The 23,734-nt window shown below is 42.2% G+C and overlaps 1 protein-coding gene across 2 annotated transcripts in view; it reads left to right on the forward strand.

Moving 5' to 3' along the window:
* Positions 1-463: 463 nt before the first annotated feature.
* The window catches only part of CLTCL1 (clathrin heavy chain like 1), a 37,606-nt gene continuing 14,335 nt past the window's right edge, over positions 464-23,734 (forward strand). For both annotated transcript variants that reach the window (XM_083803552.1, XM_083803553.1), the window contains exons 1-16: positions 464-746; positions 9,628-9,835; positions 14,080-14,348; positions 14,604-14,765; positions 15,546-15,659; positions 17,050-17,223; positions 17,547-17,744; positions 18,140-18,340; positions 18,464-18,616; positions 19,247-19,369; positions 20,129-20,266; positions 20,500-20,664; positions 21,078-21,258; positions 21,641-21,804; positions 22,549-22,674; positions 23,000-23,142. In XM_083803552.1, the coding sequence (XP_083659678.1) occupies positions 705-746; positions 9,628-9,835; positions 14,080-14,348; positions 14,604-14,765; positions 15,546-15,659; positions 17,050-17,223; positions 17,547-17,744; positions 18,140-18,340; positions 18,464-18,616; positions 19,247-19,369; positions 20,129-20,266; positions 20,500-20,664; positions 21,078-21,258; positions 21,641-21,804; positions 22,549-22,674; positions 23,000-23,142 (2,561 nt within the window). In that variant the 5' untranslated portion in view covers positions 464-704. The remainder of the gene's footprint in view (positions 747-9,627; positions 9,836-14,079; positions 14,349-14,603; positions 14,766-15,545; positions 15,660-17,049; positions 17,224-17,546; positions 17,745-18,139; positions 18,341-18,463; positions 18,617-19,246; positions 19,370-20,128; positions 20,267-20,499; positions 20,665-21,077; positions 21,259-21,640; positions 21,805-22,548; positions 22,675-22,999; positions 23,143-23,734) is intronic.

The raw sequence follows: 23,734 nt of genomic DNA on the forward strand, positions 1-23,734 counted from the left end.
GGGCGCGGAGGGCTGAGCATCGCCCCCGGCCCTGCTCCGGGGGGACACCCGCCGGGCTGGGGACGAGCTCGGAGGGGCTCCGTGCCACCAAGGGAGTGGAAAAAAAGGGCCGGGGATCCCCGGGGGGGCCGTGAGGGAGCCGTGAGGGGAGCTTGAGGTGTCCGCAGCGCCCACCCGCTGTGGGGAGCGGAGGGGGGGGCGCGTCACGTGGCACCGTGTGGCAGCTGCGGAAGGATACCTGGCCGCGGCGAGCCGAACGGGGGGGGTAGAGGGGGAAGCCCCCTCCCCTAGGAGCTGCCTCAGCGGCTCCGCCACCCAGCGGGAGCCCGGTGGCAGCGGAGAGGCGTCGAGCACGCGGGGGTGGGCTGAGGGCTGGGCGGGCGAGTAGGTCGAGGGGGAGAGAGAGAGGAGGCGGCGCTGGGAGAAGGGACTATTTATTCGAGGAGCCCCTGGCAGGCGGGTGAGGGGCGGAGTGATCCCGGGCCGGAGTGAGCGGCCCCGAGCTGAGGCAGAAAAGGGAGGCGAGCCCGCCGGGCCGCCGGCCCCGCCAGGGCACTGCGCCTGCGCCGCCTCCCCCTCCCCTTCTCCCCTCCCCGCCGCCCTGTGAGGGGTGCCGCGGCGCCCGCCCGCCCGCCCTGCCGCCGCCACCGGCCCCTGCCCCGCGCCCCTCACCCCCCGCCCCGGCGGGGAGCTCGCCCCCAGCCATGGCCCAGATCCTGCCCATTCGCTTCCAGGAGCATTTCCAGGTGAGCGCGGGGGGCGGCCGAGGGGGCTCCCCCCCGCTCGGTCCCGCCCTTGCCCCCTCAGGAGTGAGGAGGAGGAGGGGGGGTGGCGCTGTGAGGGGCTGGGTGGGGGGTGCCGGGGCCGCTGTGGTGAGGGGAGCCCCGGGGCGGGCTGCCGGGCTCTGCCGCCTCCCCTCATCGCCCGGCTGCGGCGTGCGGGGCGGCCGCGATTTGTGCAGAGTCACTGGGGGACGGAGGTGGGGGAGCGCAGGGCCGCGGGGGCTCCTCAGCCCCGGGGGGGCGCATCCAGCTCGGGCTGCCATGGAGGGGGGCTTCGCTGTGCTCCCGAGCGGCCGCCGGGTCGCGGGGGTGCCGGGGACCCCCTCACCGCGCAGCTGCTGACTGGGAGGAGGAGGGCGGTGAGGTGGGCTGCGAGAAACCGCCCGGGGTTACCGGCTGCACGGCCTCTGTCCCGCCTTCCGAACGTAACGACGTTAAATGGAAAAAGAAACTGACGAAAAACGACACGGTTCTGTTCTTAATAGCCTGTGAAAAGCGTAATGCCAGCACTGGAAAAGGTCCATGCCTAATGGATGCGGCGCAGACAAACCGGTTTATCTGTTCCCGTGTAAAGCGGCGGTGAGGGAGGGTTGTAAATGGAGCGAGGGAACAGCAGCCTCTGAACGTGCAGTTTGAGTCAGGAATTAAAGGAATTCGCTAAATGAATGAGAGAACAGGAAGTGGACTTGGCAAGTCATCCTTCTGTCTCCACACCGCCCCGTTCTGTCAAATCAGGCATCCATTTCAAAATATGCACCGGGCATCCCTCCGTCGGGGGGCTTGGTACCACCTCAGGCATTGCAGCTGGGGGAATGGTTACGGCCAGGTCCAGCTCCGCTTGGGAAGGGATTTTTGGTTGAATACGAGAACTGTCTTGGCCTTTCTGGAAGGAGACCAAGCCTGGGAAAACAATGATAGGGCAAGCGAGTTCCAGAAATATCTAATCCGCACCAGAGGGAGTGCACACACCTGTCTCCTCAGACCTCTCACAAGTCAAGAGAGTTTCATACAGGGGAGAACTAGACTGTATCTTCCCCTTCTCCCTGCCAACGTCCATGGAATAGCAACGATTGTAGTAACATAAAATTAATTTATAAGAGCAACTGTGCAGCAGTCTGAGTAAGAAAGTTAGGATCAAAGCATTTTTGATGTCAGGCGCTCCTTAGGGAAGAAGAATGTAGTTCTCACAACTTAAAGCTAGCAAATGTAACCAGTCCTGCTGGTTGTGTTTGGTCTGTACAGTAATGATGAGAGAGCATCATACCTAATAAGTGTGCTGCTTTGCATATTAAATGACTGTTTCTGTGAGGGCTAGTTCTGTGTCTTGCAACACTGCCAATATTAGCATTGTAATACTTCTGTTTTGGGTGGGGGGCTAGCAACATCTCAAGGGAGCTGTACTGAAGTCATATTCTATTTTTTGCTACCACCTGCTTTTGCTCCTAAAGAATTTGATCGTACTGGACTGACTAAACCTGCGCTTAAGGGACTTTCCCCCAGCGTGGAAGCTGCATAGAGGACCCCTGCCACCAGCATTTGGGACCAAATTGTTCTTCAGGATTCACTCTTCCCTGTTCCCCCTTTCCCCCTGCTGCCCCCCTGCTGCAGTAGCTCCAAAGCAGTGCTCCAGTGCCCTGCGGATGGGGAACTGAGATTAGTAGCTGGGAACAGGAATGCAGTCAGCCTCCTTGGTGTTGCTTCTGCATTTGTCTCTACATGGCAGGAGAAATGGGGAGGGAGATCAGAAGGAATGTGGGAACTGGTAGTGTTTGCTCTGGCTAGATATCTGAAGTACGGTTTTATCAGCTCTAACTTCTTACTATGTTGTAAACATCTAGACTTGCTGCTTATTGTTGGCTGGTAGGGAATTTTCTTATGAAAGGCCTAGGCCTTCACTCCTATAATGTTTCATTATAATCTGTTTGCCTTTATCAGCTTAATCTTTCTTTTTTTCCAGATTGTAGCCAAGCCACTTCCTTGGAAGCAGTTAAATTGTTGTATTTAAAAGAAGTAGTATGACAATTCTACTACGCTGCTCTATGATGTTAAATAAAAAGATTTCTTATAACTGTGCTGCGTATCAGTGGTCCTATATTGAGTCTTTCTAACCTTATGTCAAACTGTGTACTGTTTATATCTGTAGCTATTTTAATTAATTATGACTTTAAGTGGAGTAGCTTTTAATTCTGAATTTAGCCTGTTGCTGATGGAACATTATTTCACTTATCCTCAAAGTCTCCCCTGTACTTTACTGGATGGAGAAATGAAGGATGCAGAAAGCGTTCTTCAGGGAAGTTAAACATAAGTTGTAGTGCTATATACGGAATTCTTCTCTCCTACTTTCTAGTTGGAAGTGGATAAACGATAATGTGAACTGAAACAGTGATCTTGGTCCACATAAAATTGGAGGAGTACTAGGAATCAGTAGACTGTTTACATTCCTTGTGAAGCTCATTTTGCTTTATGTTGATCATTCTTCTGACTGGACTGTAGCTCCCAGCTTGTGCAGGAAGAATGACTGTCAGTCACAGTGCACATTAAATCCCAAGTTGTTATAGCTTGTATGTTCACCTCTGGTATGAGCATATGAGCTGTAAGAGGGAGAGCAGCTGTAGTTAAATAAAGATGTCCAGGTACTGATGGGGCAATACTGAAGCTGAGAATGAACTCATGTGTTTTACTGTTTGTTTAGGTCCACTTAATGCAATCAAACTATTGTTTTTAGTTTTGAACTCTTCACAAATCCATAAAGAACTAGCATTTTGCTCATCCTTCACACGGAGGTTATCATAATTAACTTAAGTCCTACAGCAATGGATGGGAATAAACTAAGGGCTTGCTTTTACCTCTGATAGTCAACCAGATGCAACTTCTGTTGGAGCAGTGAATTATAAATTTACCAGATTGAACTCTTCTAGCAGGATTATAGTTACAGTGGGAATGCCAGAAAAGACTAAATATGCTGGTACATAAACTGGAACCAAAATTACTCGAATTCCATGAACAAAGTGTTTTTGGTCTAAAATCAAACTTTTTCTTTCCGTAGTCTTAGGTTTGTTCTTAAAAGCTTCTCTTCATCCCCTTGTGAGCTTCTTTCAGTTCTCACTAGCACAAATCTCTGCTAGCCTGTGCAGAAAGCATTGGTTATGACAACTCTCAGGTTTCTACGTTGGGAGCTTTGTCCCATAAATGGACAGATACATGTATCTGTAGGCAGGTTTCTGCTTTCTGCTGAGTAACTAATAAAGGCTTTTAAGCACAAACAACTGAAAAAAAAAAGTGTGCGTGATTTACACCTTTGATGCATAAGTTTTATGCATCTTGGTGCAGTACTGAGAAGTTAAAAGTATCCTGGTCTTAAACATAAAAGGATGTAGTCGTCTTGACAAAACCACTTTTTTGAATAGTCTGAGATGTCATCTTAAGAATTATTATCTGTTGTGCAATAGGCATGACTGAGCTGAACTGTAATGGATTTCAGAAGTTTGCTTTGGCTAGGCATGCGGGTGTAAAAGCACTCAGGATGTTTTCAAGCTACAAATGACTTTTTTGGACTTGTATTCAAAAGGTAGGGCTAAATATCATGACTTGATTCGGCTGTTTAGTGTAGAAGAGACCATATTTGTTCATATTTGGGTTGAAAAGTGCTCTACATGTGGTGGGGAGGCTTACTGAACAGATGATCTAGTCGTTGCTGACATACAGGAACAGGGTTTTGTGTTGGGAGTAACCAACATTTAAAATGGAAGTGTAATTGGAACTAAAACTAAAACCTGTGATCCTGTGGTCTTGCATATTTCAGCTCTTGCATGTCCTTAAAGTCCCTTGCCTGTCAAAATGGGAAAGACTATAGCAGGAGACAGAGTGGGAGCGGGGAGGGGATGTCCAACAACTGTGTGTGTGATTCTTCCTGGGCATGTGATTATAACTTTATATAGCCATACTAGTGAAATAAAGTGTTCTGAGAAACTGTTACTGTGTTCCTGGCTTGTATAATGCTTTAAATGATGCATGTTCTTGCTGTTCTAGTAGGCAGCGTTTAATATTTAGATATAGCTTCTGTCCAAGCCATACTCTTTTCTAGTGGGTTTAAAACAACAGTTGATCAACGCTGAAAAGCTTTTCCACTAGAGCTGTGTGGCATTAAGCTCAAATGGGATATTTAGTGAACACTGGAGGGATCTTAAATTCCCCAAGTCATTTAGACTCCAGCATTTAACTGATGATATGGCCCAAATATTTGGGTGTTAGTACTGAACAGACAGTAAGTTAGGCTCATGTATTTCCCATTAGAGAAATTGGCTTTGTTTGAAGACTCTGTACTAGTGTCTGCATTGGTTTCTGCTTTCTCAGTCTGGATCCCTGCACTTCTACAGAAAGAACTGCATTAGAAAGCCCAATGTTCAGTAGAACTCTCATGTAAAAGCATCAGTAAACCGGGATGAGGAAAGATTACTAAATTTCAGATTAACAGTGATTTCATCCTAAGTGTAGGATTTAAATAATACACCTCAGGTTAATTTTTACCATGTCAGAAGTTCTCAGTATCTAAGATGCTTAAAAATACATTTGGTAGGCAGTGATCTAATCCAGCCTGCAGTAATACTAGATATCTGCAAAGCAAAAATCCTTATCTGGTTCATTCAGCCTGACAGTGAAGAGTTCTTCACTGTACACGTAGGTAAGATGCATTAGGGCATGAGAAGGGTAGGGGAGGAATCAGGCTGTTACTTTAGAACACAGTGATGTCCTTTCCTCTAGAGCGAGACCTACATAAGTGTGCTTAGTGGAGTTCTCAACTGGATTAGCAAAAAGTAAAGTGGGAGGTAAAATCATCAAGGAGGTGCTCTCCATAATAAATGCCTCTGGAATGACTGTAATATAGAGTCCTACTTTTCAGAAGAAAGCAAAAGTGGTCTGAGAGTACTGCTTGCATAAGCAGTATAATAAAAAATGGAAATTCAGTAGCAAGTAGAGGCCTGCTTACTCCTTTACAAAAACTGCAAAAATCTGTAATGTATGTAAGCTTCAGTACTGACATGTAGTGCCTTTACTTGAGGGTTTTTAAGATGTAGAGCTAAATGCATACTACCTACTGTAGTAAAGTTTTCTTAGCTCTGTACTTGAGGGAACGGAGACAGTGTTTTAGGATAATATAGTCCAGACTGGCCCCGCAGGCAGTCCCACCCAGGCTAGAAGCAGTGCTGGCTAATATTCCTTTATTTGGTTATAAAAGGAATCTGCTCTTAGGTGTAGTCATAAGGAACATGCATCTTGCACTGCTTCTGTGGAGTGCATGTCCTCTGAGAAGGATACTTACTCCTGCCTTGATGGAAGGAGGAGTCTTCAGTGTTTTCACAGTGCTGATGTAGGAAGTTGCTATGCACTGAAGCCTGCAGTATTTGCATGACCATCCTTTAGGAAGTACTAACACTTTGCCTTTAAAAGTTGTGACTGACTTCCCTAATAATGCCAGCAGTAGTCATGCAGTAGTACTGTCAGCTTCTGAGACCTTTGCTAGATGTTACGACAGTTAAATCTGCAAGTTACAATACCAGAGTTTGATGCAAAATCTTATTTCTGTTAGTGAAGGTACCTAAAGGATTATGATTCTCCAGCATAGCCAACATAGACCAGATTTTGAAGTGAATAAACTTGGGCTTAAAGCTGAACTTGAAGTAGGCTAATGCCTCCAGATTCTCACCATACAGACTGAGTGTCAAGCAGCTTTCTTGGAGAGGATGTTGAGCCAAAGCACAGTAACCGAGAGGGGACATCGGACAGCCTGCACTTCTACTCCAATACTCTGAGCTTGGATTAATTAATTCGAGTTAGAAACTTGCCTATGCTGCAGTTGAATCTCTCATGACACTTCATTTTATCAGTGTTTTATAATGGACTATACTTTGGTAGATGGACTTGGATCATGCCCAACATTAAAGTGTTCAAGTGTCTGCTTATGTGAACATGTAATTTGTCAGTAAGTGGACATTATCCAGGCTCTGGCATGTGACCAAGAACCCTGTAGCAAAGGGACGATCATTTATTCCTCTTGATCAAGTTCAGATGATGCAGCTACAACTTGTGTGTTTACTGGGTACCAAAACTTTCTGCATTCCTCATATGTAAATGTTTTTCGTTCCTGACACGGAACCCTGTAATAGCTGCATGCCCAATGCACTGTTCTGGCAGACTTCTGGGGAAGAGCAAACATCTTTTTATACCTGCATACATCTGGCTTGTATTGTGTTACTGAAACTTCAGTATGTCAAGATGAGCGGTTGCTGAGCTGAAGAGCTCCTCATCAGAAAACTGAACAGAAAACAGTTCCTGAGACATCCTGGGCACAGCTCTGACACCGCCTCACTGCTCGGTATCTCACTTAGGTACCCAGTTTATGGTTTGGTGAGTGGCTTTGCATGAGCTGTAACAAGCCATGATCAGCCAGATCAAAACACACTAAACAGTTCGTGAGCTGTGTGTCCCTCGCTGCCCAAGCGGTTTTCTCTGTTGTGTGAGGGTACTGATGGTGTGCATGGAAGGAGCCTAACAACTGGGTGATGCTGATGGTATTTCTATCCTCTCTGCCTGAGGACAGTCCTTTTTCACTTGCAGTGCACTGAAAAGCAGTATAGGTTAATCCCTTAAGAAGCTTCAGTGAAGCTGAAGCCTCTGTTCATTTGCTTGGAAATCATTGCTGTGGGGCATGAAGCAGGTGCTTGGGCTTGTCACGCTTACTGTTGCACAAAATGCAGCTTACATCCACGCCCAGCTGGGGCGTGCTGCCTAGGTAAATCTGATTTACTGCAGACCAGCTGAAGCAGTGATCCTCCTTCACTGCCACCTCATCTTGTTAATCTGAAATTGGAAGTGGCTGGAAACAAAGTTAACACAGACTGATGAAAGTAAGAAATATTCATCTTCTAGGGCAGTGACACAGAATGATTTAAAGTTGCATGAAGAATAGCTACTTTGTATGGTCATATGCCTGAGCCCAAGTTATGCCTGAGCTGGACTCAGAGGCGAGGTCTGCACTGAAATCCCGGTCTTTGCTGTTAATCCAAATGCTGGGGCATCCTGGGCAAGTGAAGGTGAAATAATTAATTGATTATTTTAACACATTTTTCTTAGCTTGCACTAGTGAGGATTAAATTCAGAGAAGAAAGATGAACAAGTCCATTTATAAAAATAGGCCATGGAAAACTGCACTGCACTGAGCTATTTGTGTGAGCGGTTGCACAGCATTTCTACTAAAGCTTTGAAATAACCTGGAAGCTTTAGCACTAGTGTTCTTCTGCGACTACAGCAGAAGTAAGAGGCTGGACAGCAGGAAGTAGCTGCAATTCAAAAAGCAGATTAAATTTGGTACCACTGTAACTTAAGAGTTCCTTTCATCTTGGGACAGCTTCACAGGGGCTATATCTAGAGGTTTATCTGAAACAAATCTGAGGTTCTCTGGGGGAAGAAGCAAATACCACCATGATACCAATTATTTGGCAGCAGAATTCAGATTTTTCTTTTGTACAGTATTTTGGTTGGTGTGGCAGAGGGTAGATTTTACCAAACTGTGATATCTATTAGCTAGTTAGAAAATACAGAGATAGCATAAATACTGTCTAAACATGAGCTATAACTGTAATCCAGTGCATTCAAGGTTAATTTGTGCTTCCAGGGAAGTACTTGGTGCCAGAGTGATCTCAGAGGAAAGAGGTATCAGAGATATTCCAAAACTAAATGAGAACTCCTGGACCTGCCAGTCATGTAGCCTGTTTCCAGGTGAAAATAGGATGAAGTTTTATCTCTTAGTTGGCTTATATCCTGTTTTTTGGTTCCACCAGTACTGTAAAGCTGGAACATGGTGTTCCAGCTTTGCCAAGGTAGACATGGTGAGGTCTCTGCAATTAAGACGGGCCCTGGGGTGATGTATGTTCTTCATCTGTCTGTTGCTCCCTCAGCTTTCTTTTTCCTAATGAGATGATACAGAGTTGAAGCTTGGGAGGAGGTAAAGATAAAGGAGTTAAGACTGCTTGATTAATTGTACTAGAAATACTATAGATGTTTCAGTTGAATATTTCTGACATCTTAAGGCCCTTCCTTGGAAAAGAACTCGTACTTAACGTTGCAACCTTGGTATGCTTATTAGAATATCTGTTTTAGTGGAGAAGCTGGCATAAAACCTGTAAAGATACGCGATGCTTAACAATTCCTGAACTTACTCTTGTCAGTGCAATAGTCCACATTAGACTATGGTGGTCAAAACACTGATGCTTCCTTAAATGCCTTGGGAATACTGCAATATCAATTCCCATCTAAGGGGAAAACGGGATAAGTCTGATGTCTCTACATATGATGCAAGCAATTTAAATAGGTGATCAGGTGAACTTCCAGGAGAAAGTATCTTGCTGTGTTGTCATCTTTTCTCTCTCACCAGCTGAATTGGGCTAGAGAATTAAGACCTGCTATGTAGATTTCGTTCTGTAACATCACAGAACGGTTTCTGTAAGGTTAGTAGGTTCTCTGGAATAGTAATGCTACTGATTGAATATAGCCTATCAAATTACTAGAACCACATTAAGCAGTAAATACTTAAGTTAAAATTCCTTAGTTTGCGTCAATAACACAACTGTGGAATGTCTTTGGGACTTGTACACCGATGTTTGTGTAGTTCTTACGTGTGGAGCAAAGCAAGGAAATAGATGATAAATTATAGTTCAAAAATGTACACTGTTCTCAGATAAATATGCTAGTCTTGCATTTCCTTCTGAAGGAGATTTTATATGTAGAGGCTTAAGTTAGACATGTCTCCATGAGAAGAATAGTAAAGTGCTCTGTTCCCTCTTTTTAGCTCCAAAATTTGGGCATTAACCCAGCAAACATTGGATTCAGCACCCTAACAATGGAATCTGACAAATTCATCTGCATCAGGGAGAAAGTGGGAGAGCAGGCGCAAGTAGTGATAATTGACATGAGCGACCCAACAACACCCATCAGACGTCCGATTTCTGCTGAAAGTGCCATCATGAATCCAGCCTCTAAAGTAATTGCGCTAAAAGGTGAGTAACCCTTTATTCTTGTAATGAAACCTACTGTTTAGCTGTGTTACTGCTTATGTATGCTCTTAAGCGTAAGAGCTGTGTAAGCTTTCTAAGAAGAATGTCTATTAGAATAACAAGTCTTGCCTGAACTTGCATGCCGTATTTTGGTAGTGGATTTTTCAGTAATCTTTGGATGATTTGCCTCCAAGTAGGTGTGAGATGCTTGGGCTTGGCACTGCAGCCTACTATTTTCACTGAGGACCAGGTGAACGTATGGTATACTTTCCCTTAAGGCAGATGTTCTAAGCATAATGGACACTTGTAGACATGAATGGGGGGAGAGTAAAGCCACTCTTACTCTCTGTTCTGTGCTGACCCTTACTTGTAGCTCTAAAGAGCTTACTAGATGCCAACAAATTGTTATAAGGCTGGCTAGTGAGTCTATGTGAGTCTGAACATACAAAAGCGTGAACGTACAATCATGTTAAGTTTCATAAATGAAAACCTGCAGATAGAAGACATCTGTTTATCAGTACCTGTGGCATTGATCTTGGCTTTAAACAACACTCTGACCTGAAAGAAATCATATTTAGTATATCTCTTTTCTTAAATGGGTAACTTCTAGTGTTTACTCTCAATAATTGTTTGTTACTGACTATGTACTTTTCTTTCTGCATCTTATCTAAACAGATGGTGAGTGAACTTCGTCATGACATTTCATGTTCAGTAGTACAGAATGGTCTAATCTCATAAAAAGTACTGAACTTTGAGGTAGCCATTTGACAGTTCACTTCATAGCCCTGTAGAGGGGATCTTAATCCTCAACTGGTATTACAGTGAAAGTGTTCTCCATTGGCTTGTTGCTAACCGTTTGGCTGCTTTGACTATTGACTGTACCCAGTGGAGAAGTGTGTTCTTAGTTTGTGTGTGTGTGTATATATGATGGAAGTACAGTTGATAGACAAAACCAAGTTGCAATACTTTTATGAGAGACCTCTGCTAGCATGTCCTGTGTGCTGTTCATTTCTGCCTAAGTGTGGTATTCGGTGTGAAAATGTGTGACGACATTGCTTAGGGGTCCAAGAAATAACTGTCCTCAGAACTGGTACAAAGCATATAACTTGCTGTCTACAATATCAGACTTACACTGACATGAAGTGAAAACTAATGTGTTAACGTTTGACTTTAGCTGTAATTGTGGTTCACCTAGGGTGCTAATACATCCTGCAAAGGACTGCCTTACCTGGGGTGTGGTTAAAGGTAACGATGAAAAGATCTATTTCAGATCTGTTAGCATTCACTGTCTTTATCTTGGACCCCTTTTTAACAAACCTTATTGGCAAGGAAAGTGCCTTTTCTATACTAGCAGAATTTCATCTAACTCTTAAAAGGAAACAGTGGCATCTGTTTTTAAAACTTACCCGCTAACACTTACTAAACAGATTATCAACAGTTTCTAAGAATATATTTTTATTCTTGCCACTGTTAGACTTGCTCAAAAGGAGTATTGTTCTGTCCATGCAGAGTGAATAAGCTTGTCCTCTGAACAGACAAAGCTAAGTGTGTGATTTCACATTGACATGCAAAGTTGTGTTGTCAGGTATTGCAAGCTTAGAGCTTTTCTTGTATCAATAGTGTAATGGCCAAAGGTTTTTGGGGAAAAGAGAATAAATAGAGCTACCTAACCCACACGTTGTTGCTACCCAAGATAACCAGTGTAACTACAGTAAACTGTGCCGAGGATATGGTTTTAAGTCAGTATGTCACACCAGACTTTCCCTGCTGATTGACTGAGGTATTAGTAGTTAAAACCGTTGCATATTGTGACCGAGTGTGCTGTGATTGGGAGTTGCTCATAACCTGTGGATTATTGAGCAATAAATATACAATCCCACTCCCAAAGAAGAAATGAAATGGTTCTTGAGTTAAAGTGAAAGAGTATGCACAATTTCATTTCTGGATTGCATGTGGCATTCTCCAGGTGTACCAAGCTTTATGCATTGTACTTGTGTCCGTGATTCTCTCTTGCTTTGCTCTGTACCGAGAATACTCCCCAGTCGGTGTCAGCAGAGAATGCAACACTCAAGGGATGCTTCCATTCCTTGTGGAATGGAGAAACTTCATGCTCCAGTGAACTGAAATGTAAACTCTTGTGCCGGTTTTATAAAAACAAATCAAACCAAAAAAACAATAAAAGGTGCTTGCCTGACTACACTTGCAGAGAATAGTCTTAAATATACTGATGAGTCTGTATCTTGGCCAGGAAAACCTATATGAGCTTGGCTTTTTGTCTCAGATCTTGGCCTAAGAAAGCACTCAAGTAGGTGTAAGACTCATACTCACTCGACCTTGCTGTTTGTGACTTCATGTTAGCATGTTTAGCATGTTCCACTCTCTCTTAATCCAGGTAACTAAATTATTGTAGTTTAATTGCAGTTTAGAGCTCTGAACCTTAAACTCATGTTGCCGTACTTAAATTATATGGCTTTGGAGCTTGCGGTCCCCACCCACCATCAAGAGCTAGCTAGTTGAAGAAGCTTCTTAAGCCATTTCCAACTGTAACACAGCAGTTCAGTTTATTCTAGACAATAGACAAGCATGAGCTTTTAGCTCATTTTGTTAGCTTATCGGTTCTTTCTATGTTCTTAAAACTAGGGACATCTTGCTTTGTTTTTAGGAAGATTAAGAGCAGTTTCTGTGTGCACGCACTGGTGTTCCTGTTTAGGTGGTGAACTGGAGCCCTTCCAGAACTACTTGTCTGCCTTCTGGATGCCAGGCACTATTCCCAAATCAGTCCTTTGATAACACCAGTCTACTGCTGGACAAAATATCCAACATAGTAAATACGTTATTTCCAACTATCAGTTTACAGCCCTTGTTAGGCCTGGGTTTGTTGCATTTGTATAACACAGTAACTGCGTGTGCAGAGGTGGCAAGGTGATCAGAAACAGGCTGCATTTGGTCTCAGGAAAACTAGCAAGCTGTCGAAGGAACTAGATGATCATGATAACAGATCTTTACGCTGTTAATACAGGGAACATAAATGCTGCATGTGGGAATTCTGAAGTGTCTTGCTTTGTCTCTTGGCACTGTTATACAGTAAATTGATCGTATTAGTTTGTTATACTAAAGCCTTACAGAGCAGCCTGAGTTGCATATTAACTTGGGTTTATTGTCTCTTGGAAATGATTCCACAGTGGCCAGCAGCCTTCATCTATCAAGACTTCCCAGTAGAAGCAACATCTACCAGTTTGATAATCAAAAGTGTTACTAGCAGGGAAAACACTTCAGAAATGTGGATAGAAATAAAGGCATTACAAGCCAATACTCTAGCAGTCTGAGTGGGTGTCTTGTGAACAGAAAACAATATTCCTAGAGCTGAATAGTCTTAGTTGCAGTCAAGTAAAATATTACCGACTTCCTGAAGGGGATGGAATCCCTTATTCTTTGACTAGTCAGCTCATTGGGTTGGCTCAATTACATTAATTTTAATAGTCTACTCCTACGTGCTTCTGGTGGTTCAAACAGATGCTAAAGTCAAGCTTAAATCTGCAATATAGTTACCCAAGTCATGAAGCAGCACTCTTAACTGGAACTAAAGCTCCAAGCCTTTCTGTAAACTTTCCGACATTTTTACTGTCCTCTTCAATAGGCAGTTATTGTACTACTGTTTTACATAGCCCATCCATTTCCCAGTTAAGTGCAGAGCCTGTTCTGCTCCAACAGAAGGACAGAATGGAAGCTATGGTCCTTGGCTAGCTATTTCAAGAGCTGTTGCAAGTCTCTTGCTGTTGGATTCAGTTCAGGTGATCTACAGCAGCTACTAGATTGACACAAACTGGAGCCACTCTTTCTATTAATTACACTGAATGACATCAACTAGACAGCTATAAGTTGATACACTAGTGCTGCTACATAAACTAGTTTACTCAAGGTCTGTCTTATATTGTTTTGTTGTTGTTTTTTTTAGCTACACTTTATAGTTAGTCAAAATATCTATGCTTGTCAGTCGTTGGTTGGAATGCCGTGTAAGTGTCCATAAAAAGTTTTTTTGCATCAGGGCTGGAGGAAGTTGTGGGTTGGGAGGAGATTTTGTTTGGTACGAGCCAAGTATCAAAGGACACTCTGGTGTGACAGGACACTGACCCTGTCTGTAACATCACTGGAATAGTGGGCTGAACAGGATGTTTGTAGGTAGGCAGACTACAGGATGGCTGTCGTAGTAATTGATCTATGATGTTTCTTGGGTTTTGTCGTACTAGCTGGGAAAACACTACAGATCTTTAACATTGAGATGAAAAGTAAAATGAAAGCCCACACCATGGCGGAGGAGGTGATCTTCTGGAAATGGATATCTGTGAATACAGTTGCCTTGGTAACAGAGACAGCAGTCTACCACTGGAGCATGGAGGGAGAATCTCAACCCCAAAAGATGTTTGACAGGCATGCTAGTCTTGCGGGCTGCCAAATCATCAATTACAGAACTGATGAACACCAAAAATGGCTGTTGCTCATAGGAATTTCAGCACAGGTAAGTTACCTGTAAATATCATGCTATGAAAATGATCAGGAGAGCCTTGGCCTTACTTAATAGCTGCTGTGGTTTCTTAAGTTTGGTTTCTTCAGAAATGCCTTTTGTGGAGGAATAACCTGACCTTTAATGTGATTAAAGCATTGGAAGAGGGGATGAGAGAGGCACTTGTCTCTTTTTAGTTAACTGTCCCTGTGGTCTTGCTATAAACATTTGAAATCTTACCCCTAAATGCTGACTTTTTTTCTCCCCCAGCAAAATCGTGTGGTTGGTGCAATGCAGCTGTACTCAGTTGATAGAAAAGTCTCCCAACCTATAGAGGGCCATGCAGCAGCTTTCGCAGAATTCAAAATAGAGGGAAATGCCAAACCTTCCACTCTCTTTTGTTTTGCTGTGAGGAGTCCTGCAGGGGGCAAGGTAAAGTTTGCAACAATTTTCTTGTTTTGGTATAGCAGAACTCAGTACTAGCAGAACTTAAGTGAGCTTACAGTTCACTGTATGCTGTCTGAAGAACAGCTTGTGGACCTTGTATACAACATATTTGGTCAGTATGAAAATGTTTTATTTTAATGGGATAGAAACTGCTGAAAGTCTGAGTTGCTTTCATGAAACTTAAGCATAAGAACAAGCATAGATGCGATAAGAACTGAGCCCAAGGTATTAGAGCATCAATTTATGCCCAAGTTATGCTTTGTGTATGAAGGTAAGTCATCAAGCAGCCACTTATGTCTAGAATCCAGTACAGAAGAGATTTGATAAGCCTTAGTACTGTAGGTAGGTTGTTTGAATCTAGCTGGTAGTGGGTCTGAGCAGCAGCTGAATATATTACAATTTCTGAGTGGTCTGTAAAGAACATTACAAATTCTTATGCTTTCTAGTCTTTTACTGCACAAATTGTTGATAAATTGACAAGAAGTCTCACTCAAAACTTCTTGAAATAGAAATATACAGTCTGCTTTCATAGAAAACATGTCCTTTAGCTTTTTCTGGTTTTTTTTTGTATTATCAAGTTCTGGGGAACTTATCCTTCGGATAAATATCTGGAACACAGCTGCCCAGACTGTATTGCTGCAGGATTGGGCAGATACTTAGCAGCCAACTGTGGCAGATGACTTCAGTAGCTTATCTGAATAGAGGAATTTCTTTAATGTGGTTGGTCTTGCAGGCAGTCTTGTGACATACTCTTTTACTTCCTAGCTTCACATAATTGAAGTGGGTCAGCCAGCTACTGGGAATCAGCCATTTGTTAAGAAAGCTGTTGATGTGTTTTTCCCACCTGAGGCGCAGACAGACTTTCCTGTGGCAATGCAGGTAAATGTTTGACCAAAAAAAACCCCAACTTTATAGCCTGGCATGTAGCTGGTGTCTGTGATAAAGAATGTTTTCTACTGTGGCTTCACTGTTATTCCTCCTAACTCTGGAAGGACTGTTAATTGACTTATGGGGAGCAGACTGCACATTAAAACAGAAACTCACCCACAAATATATAGGCTGTTCCAGTATTTGTCTGGACATGTCAACTTAAGGTTGTGTTAAAAACAAAATACACACACACAAAATCAATAGTGTCTTCTGGTAGAATGTCTCTAATACCGGTCAACCTTCTTGTTGAACAGCTAACAAGTTTGACTAGCTTCTGTCTTACTGACAGCAGTCCAAAAGTAACAAGACACCAAGTATTGGACACAGTTAGTCAAATAAGTAGTACTGTAACTCATGGGTTCTTGTCTATACTGATCATTCTTGTTAATAGCAGATAATTCTGCATTTTCAGGCTATTGAACTGTCTACTAATGATTAGAGTTCTAGATATGAATGGTACAGCCCCTGATGTAACTGGGCATAAAAGTGGCATTTCATCTACAGTAGATGTCATACGACAAATCGGGTGGAGTTTCCTATATTAGCCTACCTCCTGCAGTAGCAGCACACAAAAGGTACCTTAGGACATTACTGGGAGTTTTTTTCAGGGAAATAATATGACTAGTTGCTTTGAAAGACAAAACTTCACTTAGGGTGTCTAGAGGACTACACATTGTACTTGAAAAACAAACTCTCGGAGCGTGCAACTGCTGACCAGTCTAATAGACCAGCTTCATAAATAAACCAAGAGAAGCCATAATAAACTAAAGAAAACAAAGCAAGCTGTCTTCATGGCAGGACTCATGGATCTCATTAACAAAACTGTTGAAGACTTGATCCAAAGTGAAAATACTTGTAAATACCATCTTGGTTTAAAAGCCTCCTTGTTCTTGTGACTTAACAGCTAAAGTGGAGTTCTCAGCAGCTGAGCTTGGTTTAGGTTCTGCTGGTGCTTTGGGTAGGCCTTGATGGAAAGGAGTGGGATTATCTTGCTAATATTTTTGAACAGAAACTTGTACTGACATATCTGACTAGAATGCTAGTTATGTCCAAACTTTATTCCTTATCCTGGCTCATTAGGATGAGGAGTAGTAAGTCCTTTGCTGCAGATGAATATTAATTTCCCTTCAGCCTCAGTGTTCAGTGGAGCTCTGGCTCCAAATGGCAAGCAAAGCTATTCATTGCTTTGAGTCTGTAATGAAGAAGCCTGAAGCTATATTTGTTCCTAGCATCAGTGCAAAGGCATGTCACTGCAATACTGTCTTGTAACTAGGCTAAAGGCAGCTGTCTTAACTGTTGTAATCTTAGTCTTGACTAATGAAAACTCATCTTTTCGCAGATTGGAATTAAGCATGGTGTTATCTACCTGATCACGAAGTATGGTTATATTCACATGTATGACTTGGAGTCTGGAGTTTGCATCTACATGAACCGTATTAGTGCTGACACTATTTTTGTCACAGCTTCTCATGAACCTACCTCAGGCATTATTGGTGTCAACAAAAAAGGACAGGTAACAAATCCATCAATCTGTTTTTAAGTCTTCTAAAGCTCAGATGAGTGTAACAAACCTAATGAGTGACTTGATGCAACAAACATCATGGAAGGGATCAAGTTACTACTAGATTTCAATCATTTCTTAACCTCTCCTAGCACAGACTGCTTGAGAGGGAGGAACTTGTTTGTGGGTTTTTATTATTATTTATATATATATATATAATTATTTTTTAATAACATACCACTTCACTGATAGTCTGCATAGCCATTTGGTTGCTGTATTTTGTGGTAGTTGTGGAAGGGACAGTAGTTCTCAGTTATGTCTTTTGTCCTTTCTAGGTGCTTTCTGTATGTGTTGAGGAAGACAACATAGTGAACTACGCTACAAATGTTCTCCAGAATCCTGATCTGGGTCTGCGAATGGCTATACGTAGTAATCTAGCTGGCGCAGAGGAATTATTTGCCAGAAAGTTCAACACATTGTTTGCTCAAGGAAGCTATGCAGATGCTGCTAAAGTAGCTGCATCTGCACCAAAGGTAAGTAACTCCAAGGGCAAAGGTTAGAAGCCATCAGGATTGCCTTAGCTTAGTTGACTTGCTTAGGTCACTTGCATTTCAGCACTTGACATTCAAGAGCTAAAGTGCTGCACTACTAGCCTTAGTTGTCTGCAGTTCACTTGCTTGTTCTGTGTAATACATTCTCCTGTATCCTATCAAGGAGCATCTGCCATACTTTTCCAACCATGGGCTTGACTTGCTGTGGGCACTGACTTCTAGCTAGAACATCATTGGCTTGGGTTTGAAGATCCCTACCCTGAAGGGTTAAGAATAGATGCCTCAGTACATAGCTGAACTTAACACCTGGTTTTTGTCTACCACTATTCAGCCTTCAAAAATTAAACGTTTCTCTTCTGTATATTGTGCCTCTACAGGGAATTCTACGTACCAGTGATACAATCAGGAAGTTCCAGAGTGTACCAGCTCAGCCTGGGCAGGCCTCTCCCCTGCTCCAGTACTTTGGGATATTGCTTGACCAGGGACAGCTGAACAAGTTTGAGTCTCTAGAGCTCTGTCGCCCTGTTCTACAGCAAGGCCGCAAGCAGCTTCTGGAGAAGTGGCTGAAGGAAGACAAGGTAGGCTTGATCATTACACTAGCTTAATTCTGTTGCCTTGTAGCAGTTGAGTGTGAACAATTCTTTTGTTGGTACTACATCTCTGAATTCTTGTGCTTGACAAAATACCACTTCTGTATTCAGCTGGAGTGCTCAGAGGAGTTGGGAGACTTGGTGAAGACAGCTGACCCTACCCTTGCACTCAGTGTCTATCTTCGTGCCAATGTGCCAAACAAAGTGATACAGTGCTTCGCTGAAACTGGTCAATTCCAGAAAATAGTGCTGTATGCTAAAAAGGTAAATTTGTTTGTCACAAACTGTTAGACTCTATTTTATGTTTAACGTGTACATTCTCAAATTATCTTCCATGAGATAAGTTTGATTTCTCTCACTCAAAACTGATAAGTAGCAAAGATTGAGAAATACTGGAATTCATGGTGTATGTCTAAGGTTCAACAAAGCAATCCACAAAAGTTGAAATCAGAACCTCCTCAATTATATGAACTATCAAATCGTGAATTTGTTCAAGTTTATTCTAGAAAATAAAGATAAGATTCTTTGTAAATCTATAAGGCGGGTTGTTGGTTTTTTTTTGTATAGAATTAAAAAACAATTTACCTGATGTCCACTTGCAAGTTTAGAACCTTGCTTGATAATGCGTTATGACGCTTGTAAAAATTTGTTTCTAGAAGTTTTCTTAACCAATAAAAAATGTACCCTAGTGTAAGTTCAGCTACTTACTAAGTAGGTGAATACTGAATTTTTGTGTCAACATACGGATAATACTTTTGTCAGTGAATTCCTGGAACATGGGAGATGCGCATGGCAAGCCTCAGAACAGTTCACAGTGTTTATGCTAAAGATTCTGAAGGCTTAAAAGAGATTTAAAGCTTCCCAGACACGCATGACTGTTTCTGAAATCTCTAGGTTGGCTATACCCCAGACTGGATCTTCTTGCTGAGAAGTGTGATGAGAGTCAGCCCTGATCAAGGCCTGCAGTTCTCTCAGATGCTGGTACAGGATGAGGAGCCACTGGCTAACATTAACCAGGTGATGCCTACAACAAGAGTACTGGTCTCTTTCTAGACAGAGGTAATAGCATAGTACCATTCTGGGGCCTGGTAAGGCCAGTTCAGGTCTCTAGTTGGCTTGGTTAGAAAAGTGACTAAACTATTCTAGTCAAGTTTGATTACCTTAAAGTCTTAAGAGGCAGGTGTGTTCTCAAGTACTTGTGGAAGCTCTCTGGATTCTTACAGGAAACTTGATAATGAATCTGTCACAGTCTTAGTCAAAACAATGAGTGTTACTGTCAATTTAGAAAGCTCCTACTGTTGGCTCTAATGGAGCAGACGTGAACTCTTCCCATAGCAGAGAAGTTACAGAAAAGTGAACAAACAAACCTCAAATGAGTGCTGTCTTACAGAGGCTGCTTCTGGTTAAATTGGCAAAGAACTAAAGCAACAACTTGCATTATTAAATAACTGAACCTGTTTAGAAAAAGGATTAGCTTTTCTTTCTGAAACTGTCCCAAAAAAGGACAAGGGATGGAATTTGCTTACCGTGTGAAAACTGAATAGTGGGTGGCAAAATCTAGCATAACAGATTAAAGTAATGCACTCCTTGCATTCTGGAGAAAAAAACAAAGCGTGAAACTTGTGTCTCTATTACCATGGTAGTAATACTATGAAAACAAAGGAAATGTAGCATGTTAAGTGCTGTGATGAGCTGCCTTTCTAGCCAGGCCATTAGTATACACAAATAAACATGCACATGTATATACAGACCCCTCTTTTCTAACAATCTCAACAGATTGTGGATGTGTTCATGGAGAACAGTCTCATTCAGCAATGCACGTCCTTTCTGTTGGATGCTTTGAAAAATAACCGCCCTGCAGAAGGCCACCTTCAGACTCGGCTGCTGGAAATGAATTTAATTCATGCCCCACAGGTAAGACTCTTAACCTAGTTCCTCCAGAAAGTGAAGGAGAGACAGTAGGCTTGTACTGATTTTCTACATCTAAAGTTCTTACAACAGTCTAATGTAGGGTACTGATATCTATATACAGTTTACTAACATCAAAGACTACTAACGAGTCACTGCTATGTCTTTTCAACAAACTTCAGCTTGAGCTGCTGTGATTCTCTAACAGTCTGAGTATGAAATGAAATGTAATCTCCCAGGTTGCAGATGCCATCCTTGGAAACCAAATGTTTACACACTATGATCGTGCTCATATTGCCCAGCTGTGTGAAAAGGCAGGCTTGCTCCAGCGAGCTTTGGAACACTACACCGATCTCTATGATATTAAACGTGCTGTTGTTCACACTCATCTCTTGAATCCCGAGGTAAGTTTATTGAGCACAGGAAAAAAAATGAAAGCCTGAGCTTCGGTGGGTGAAGTGACCTCTCCTTAGCATTTCTGTAGCTGTTAAAATCCCTGCAGCAGCTATAAGATGTTTTACAACTACCTAAGCAGCACATGTAACTGTGATTCAAGAACATTTATCCAGTTAATGATTAAACCTTAATCTATACTTCTGATAGCTTGTCTGCCTTCAGTTTCTTGGGTGGGCATTTCCGATCTTATTTCCAAACTGCATTTTTGTTGCAGTTGTAAAGATGATGAATATGTTTCTTTTCAAGTCTTTGGTCTTAACACATGAAAGGCTTGCCTGGGGTAGAAGCTTTGGCTAGTTGTTCTGTTGTGAGAAGTCAGATGAATCCTGTGTAAGTTACTCAGTAAAGTTTTTCTTTGCAGTGGCTTGTGAACTTCTTTGGCTCTCTCTCTGTTGAAGACTCGGTGGAGTGCCTGCGTGCTATGCTGTCAGCCAACATTCGGCAAAATCTACAGCTTTGTGTGCAGGTTGCTTCTAAGTACCATGAACAGCTTGGCACCCAGTCTCTTGTGGAGCTTTTTGAATCTTTCAAAAGCTATGAAGGTACAGTATTAAAAGGAAGCAGCTTCCTTGGAAGCACTACTCAACTGAAGCTTCTAGTAAGGATTGTAGCTTTTATGGGAAAGGCACCTTCACATGGCTGAATCTTGGAATGCATTGATCAAAGTGCTGAGTTCATCACAGTGAATAGCTTTGGGGGTAACTTTGTCTAGAAACTTTCTTAACCCTCTTGAGTAAGTCTCAGAGAGACAAAACCTGAAAGGCGGGGGGAGGGGAACAAAACAAAACAAAAAAAACCTTCTGCTTTTCCTGCAGTTGAAGGGAAACTACTCTCAGCAGTGTTGAACAAAGTTAAAAGATGAAGCCCATAAGCACACTTGCTTCACTCACCTTTTAACTATTAAAAACATGTGACTCTTTCTAGGACTGTTCTATTTCTTGGGTTCCATTGTAAACTTCAGCCAGGATCCAGATGTTCACTTCAAGTACATCCAGGCAGCTTGCAAGACAGGTCAGATAAAGGAAGTAGAAAGAATCTGCCGTGAAAGTAACTGCTATAACCCAGAACGGGTGAAGAACTTTCTGAAGGTAAATATTCTGTCTAACAAATCAAGCAATCCTCTGTATGTTTTGCTTAGCAGCAGAACTACAGCCTTCTGAATGGAGGGAAATAGCAACTCAAGTTTTAGCTGGCATGGCCATGAATAGTTTACTATGTAACCAGAATAGGAATCTAGTTCTTTTGCAGGAATATAATAGGTCCTTCTGTGCTGTGTCTGGAAAAACAAATTCACCATTCCTATAAAACTAGCCAGTATGATATTCATGAATTTGGTACAAGTTGTGTTTTCACCTAATGGTAGGTGAATCCAGGTTGGCAGAAGGAAATACTGTGCTGAAGTATCAGCCAAAGCTTTATCAAGGATATTGGCTAGACGAAGCTTATTAAAACAGGACTTACCATGCACAACACTTTGCATGCTTTGTAACTGGTAAAATGGCATTTTAATGCCATTTAATTTTGCAGTAAGTTCTTGGCCCAGCAATGGTCTTCTGAATTGATATGTGAATTGATAGTCATGTTGAAGCTAGGAATGTGGGCCTAATACAGCACTTGTTGAAGAGCCTAAACTTAAAACTCAATTGCCTGACTGGCCATGTGGCACTCATAGTGGCTAACTTGCTTTTGAAGTCAGTTGTCTGCAGACAGCCTTAAATTTTTGAATGTGTTGTGATTTCTAGTGCTGGGACAACTTGGTCAGACTTTACTGCTTTGAAAATGCTTTGACAAAGGATGGTTGCTTTCTTACATTTTTTTTGCACAAAATACAGGAGGCAAAGCTGACAGACCAACTTCCTCTGATCATTGTCTGTGATCGATTCGACTTTGTTCATGACCTGGTGCTCTACTTATATCGCAATAACCTGCAGAAGTATATAGAGATATACGTACAGAAGGTAAGAAGAATGCACTTTTAAACTCTTGCTTTTTCCTTCCTTCTAAGGAAGGAAACTGAACTACTTTCAGTTGACTAAAGCAGATTTGGCTACATCTTTTATGCTCACACTTCTCATGCAGAGGCTCTTCACTGAGCCCTCCTCTATCACAAACCTACAAGTGTAGTTTTTCCTGGAATTCATATACAGATGTGTTAGTAACTTAAAAATCACTGCTCTTAAAACATAGTTTAAACTGTTAACTAGAACTTTCTTTATGTGGAAGACTGGGGATGGGTTATTAATAATGCTAATAACTGATTTTAATGATTGTGGCTTATTCTAGGTGAATCCCAGCCGTATACCAGCAGTGGTTGGAGGGCTTCTTGATGTGGATTGTTCTGAAGATGTAATTAAGAACTTGATCATGGTGGTTAGAGGCCAGTTCTCAACAGATGAGTTGGTGGCTGAAGTGGAAAAAAGAAATCGGTAATGAAAATTGATCTGTAAACACCAGTGTCAGGCTTTCCTGACCCTGGTATATGCCCAAATTGAATTGGATGCAGTTCTACTGAAGGACACAATATTAATATTGTTTTATGTTTCTTTATAGAAAAGCAGTTTAGATTTGCTAGCAAGTCTCTGAATTATATGGGCAATATAAGATGCCTGACAGCACTACATGATGGATAATATGGCATTTGAACTCTCGTTCCTGAACATCTTCCCATGGGATGTGCCTTTGGAGTAAATTGTCTTAACAGTCTCATTATAGGCACATGGCAGCTTGTGTAATTAGTTTGTAGCCACCTGTAAAATGTACAAATGCATTTAAGTGTGAAGAGCCACTTAAAACAGAAGTTATAAAGAAAACTGACAAAGCTAATGCCACCTGCCAGCTTCCCTGATGTTAAACTGCAGACCTGGCCTCCATTCGTTTAAGACATTTAAAAATAGGTGGCTGTTTTCCATCTGCTTTTGAGTTTGACCAGAAGAACTTGCTTGAAGGGAAGGCCAGATATTAATTAGTATCCGTCATGCATACCTTGGTCTAACTTATAAACCTAAAATGTTTTTTTCT

The sequence above is a fragment of the Anser anser genome, assembly GCF_964211835.1.
Source record: "Anser anser genome assembly, chromosome: 18".
Lineage (NCBI taxonomy): Eukaryota > Metazoa > Chordata > Aves > Anseriformes > Anatidae > Anser > Anser anser.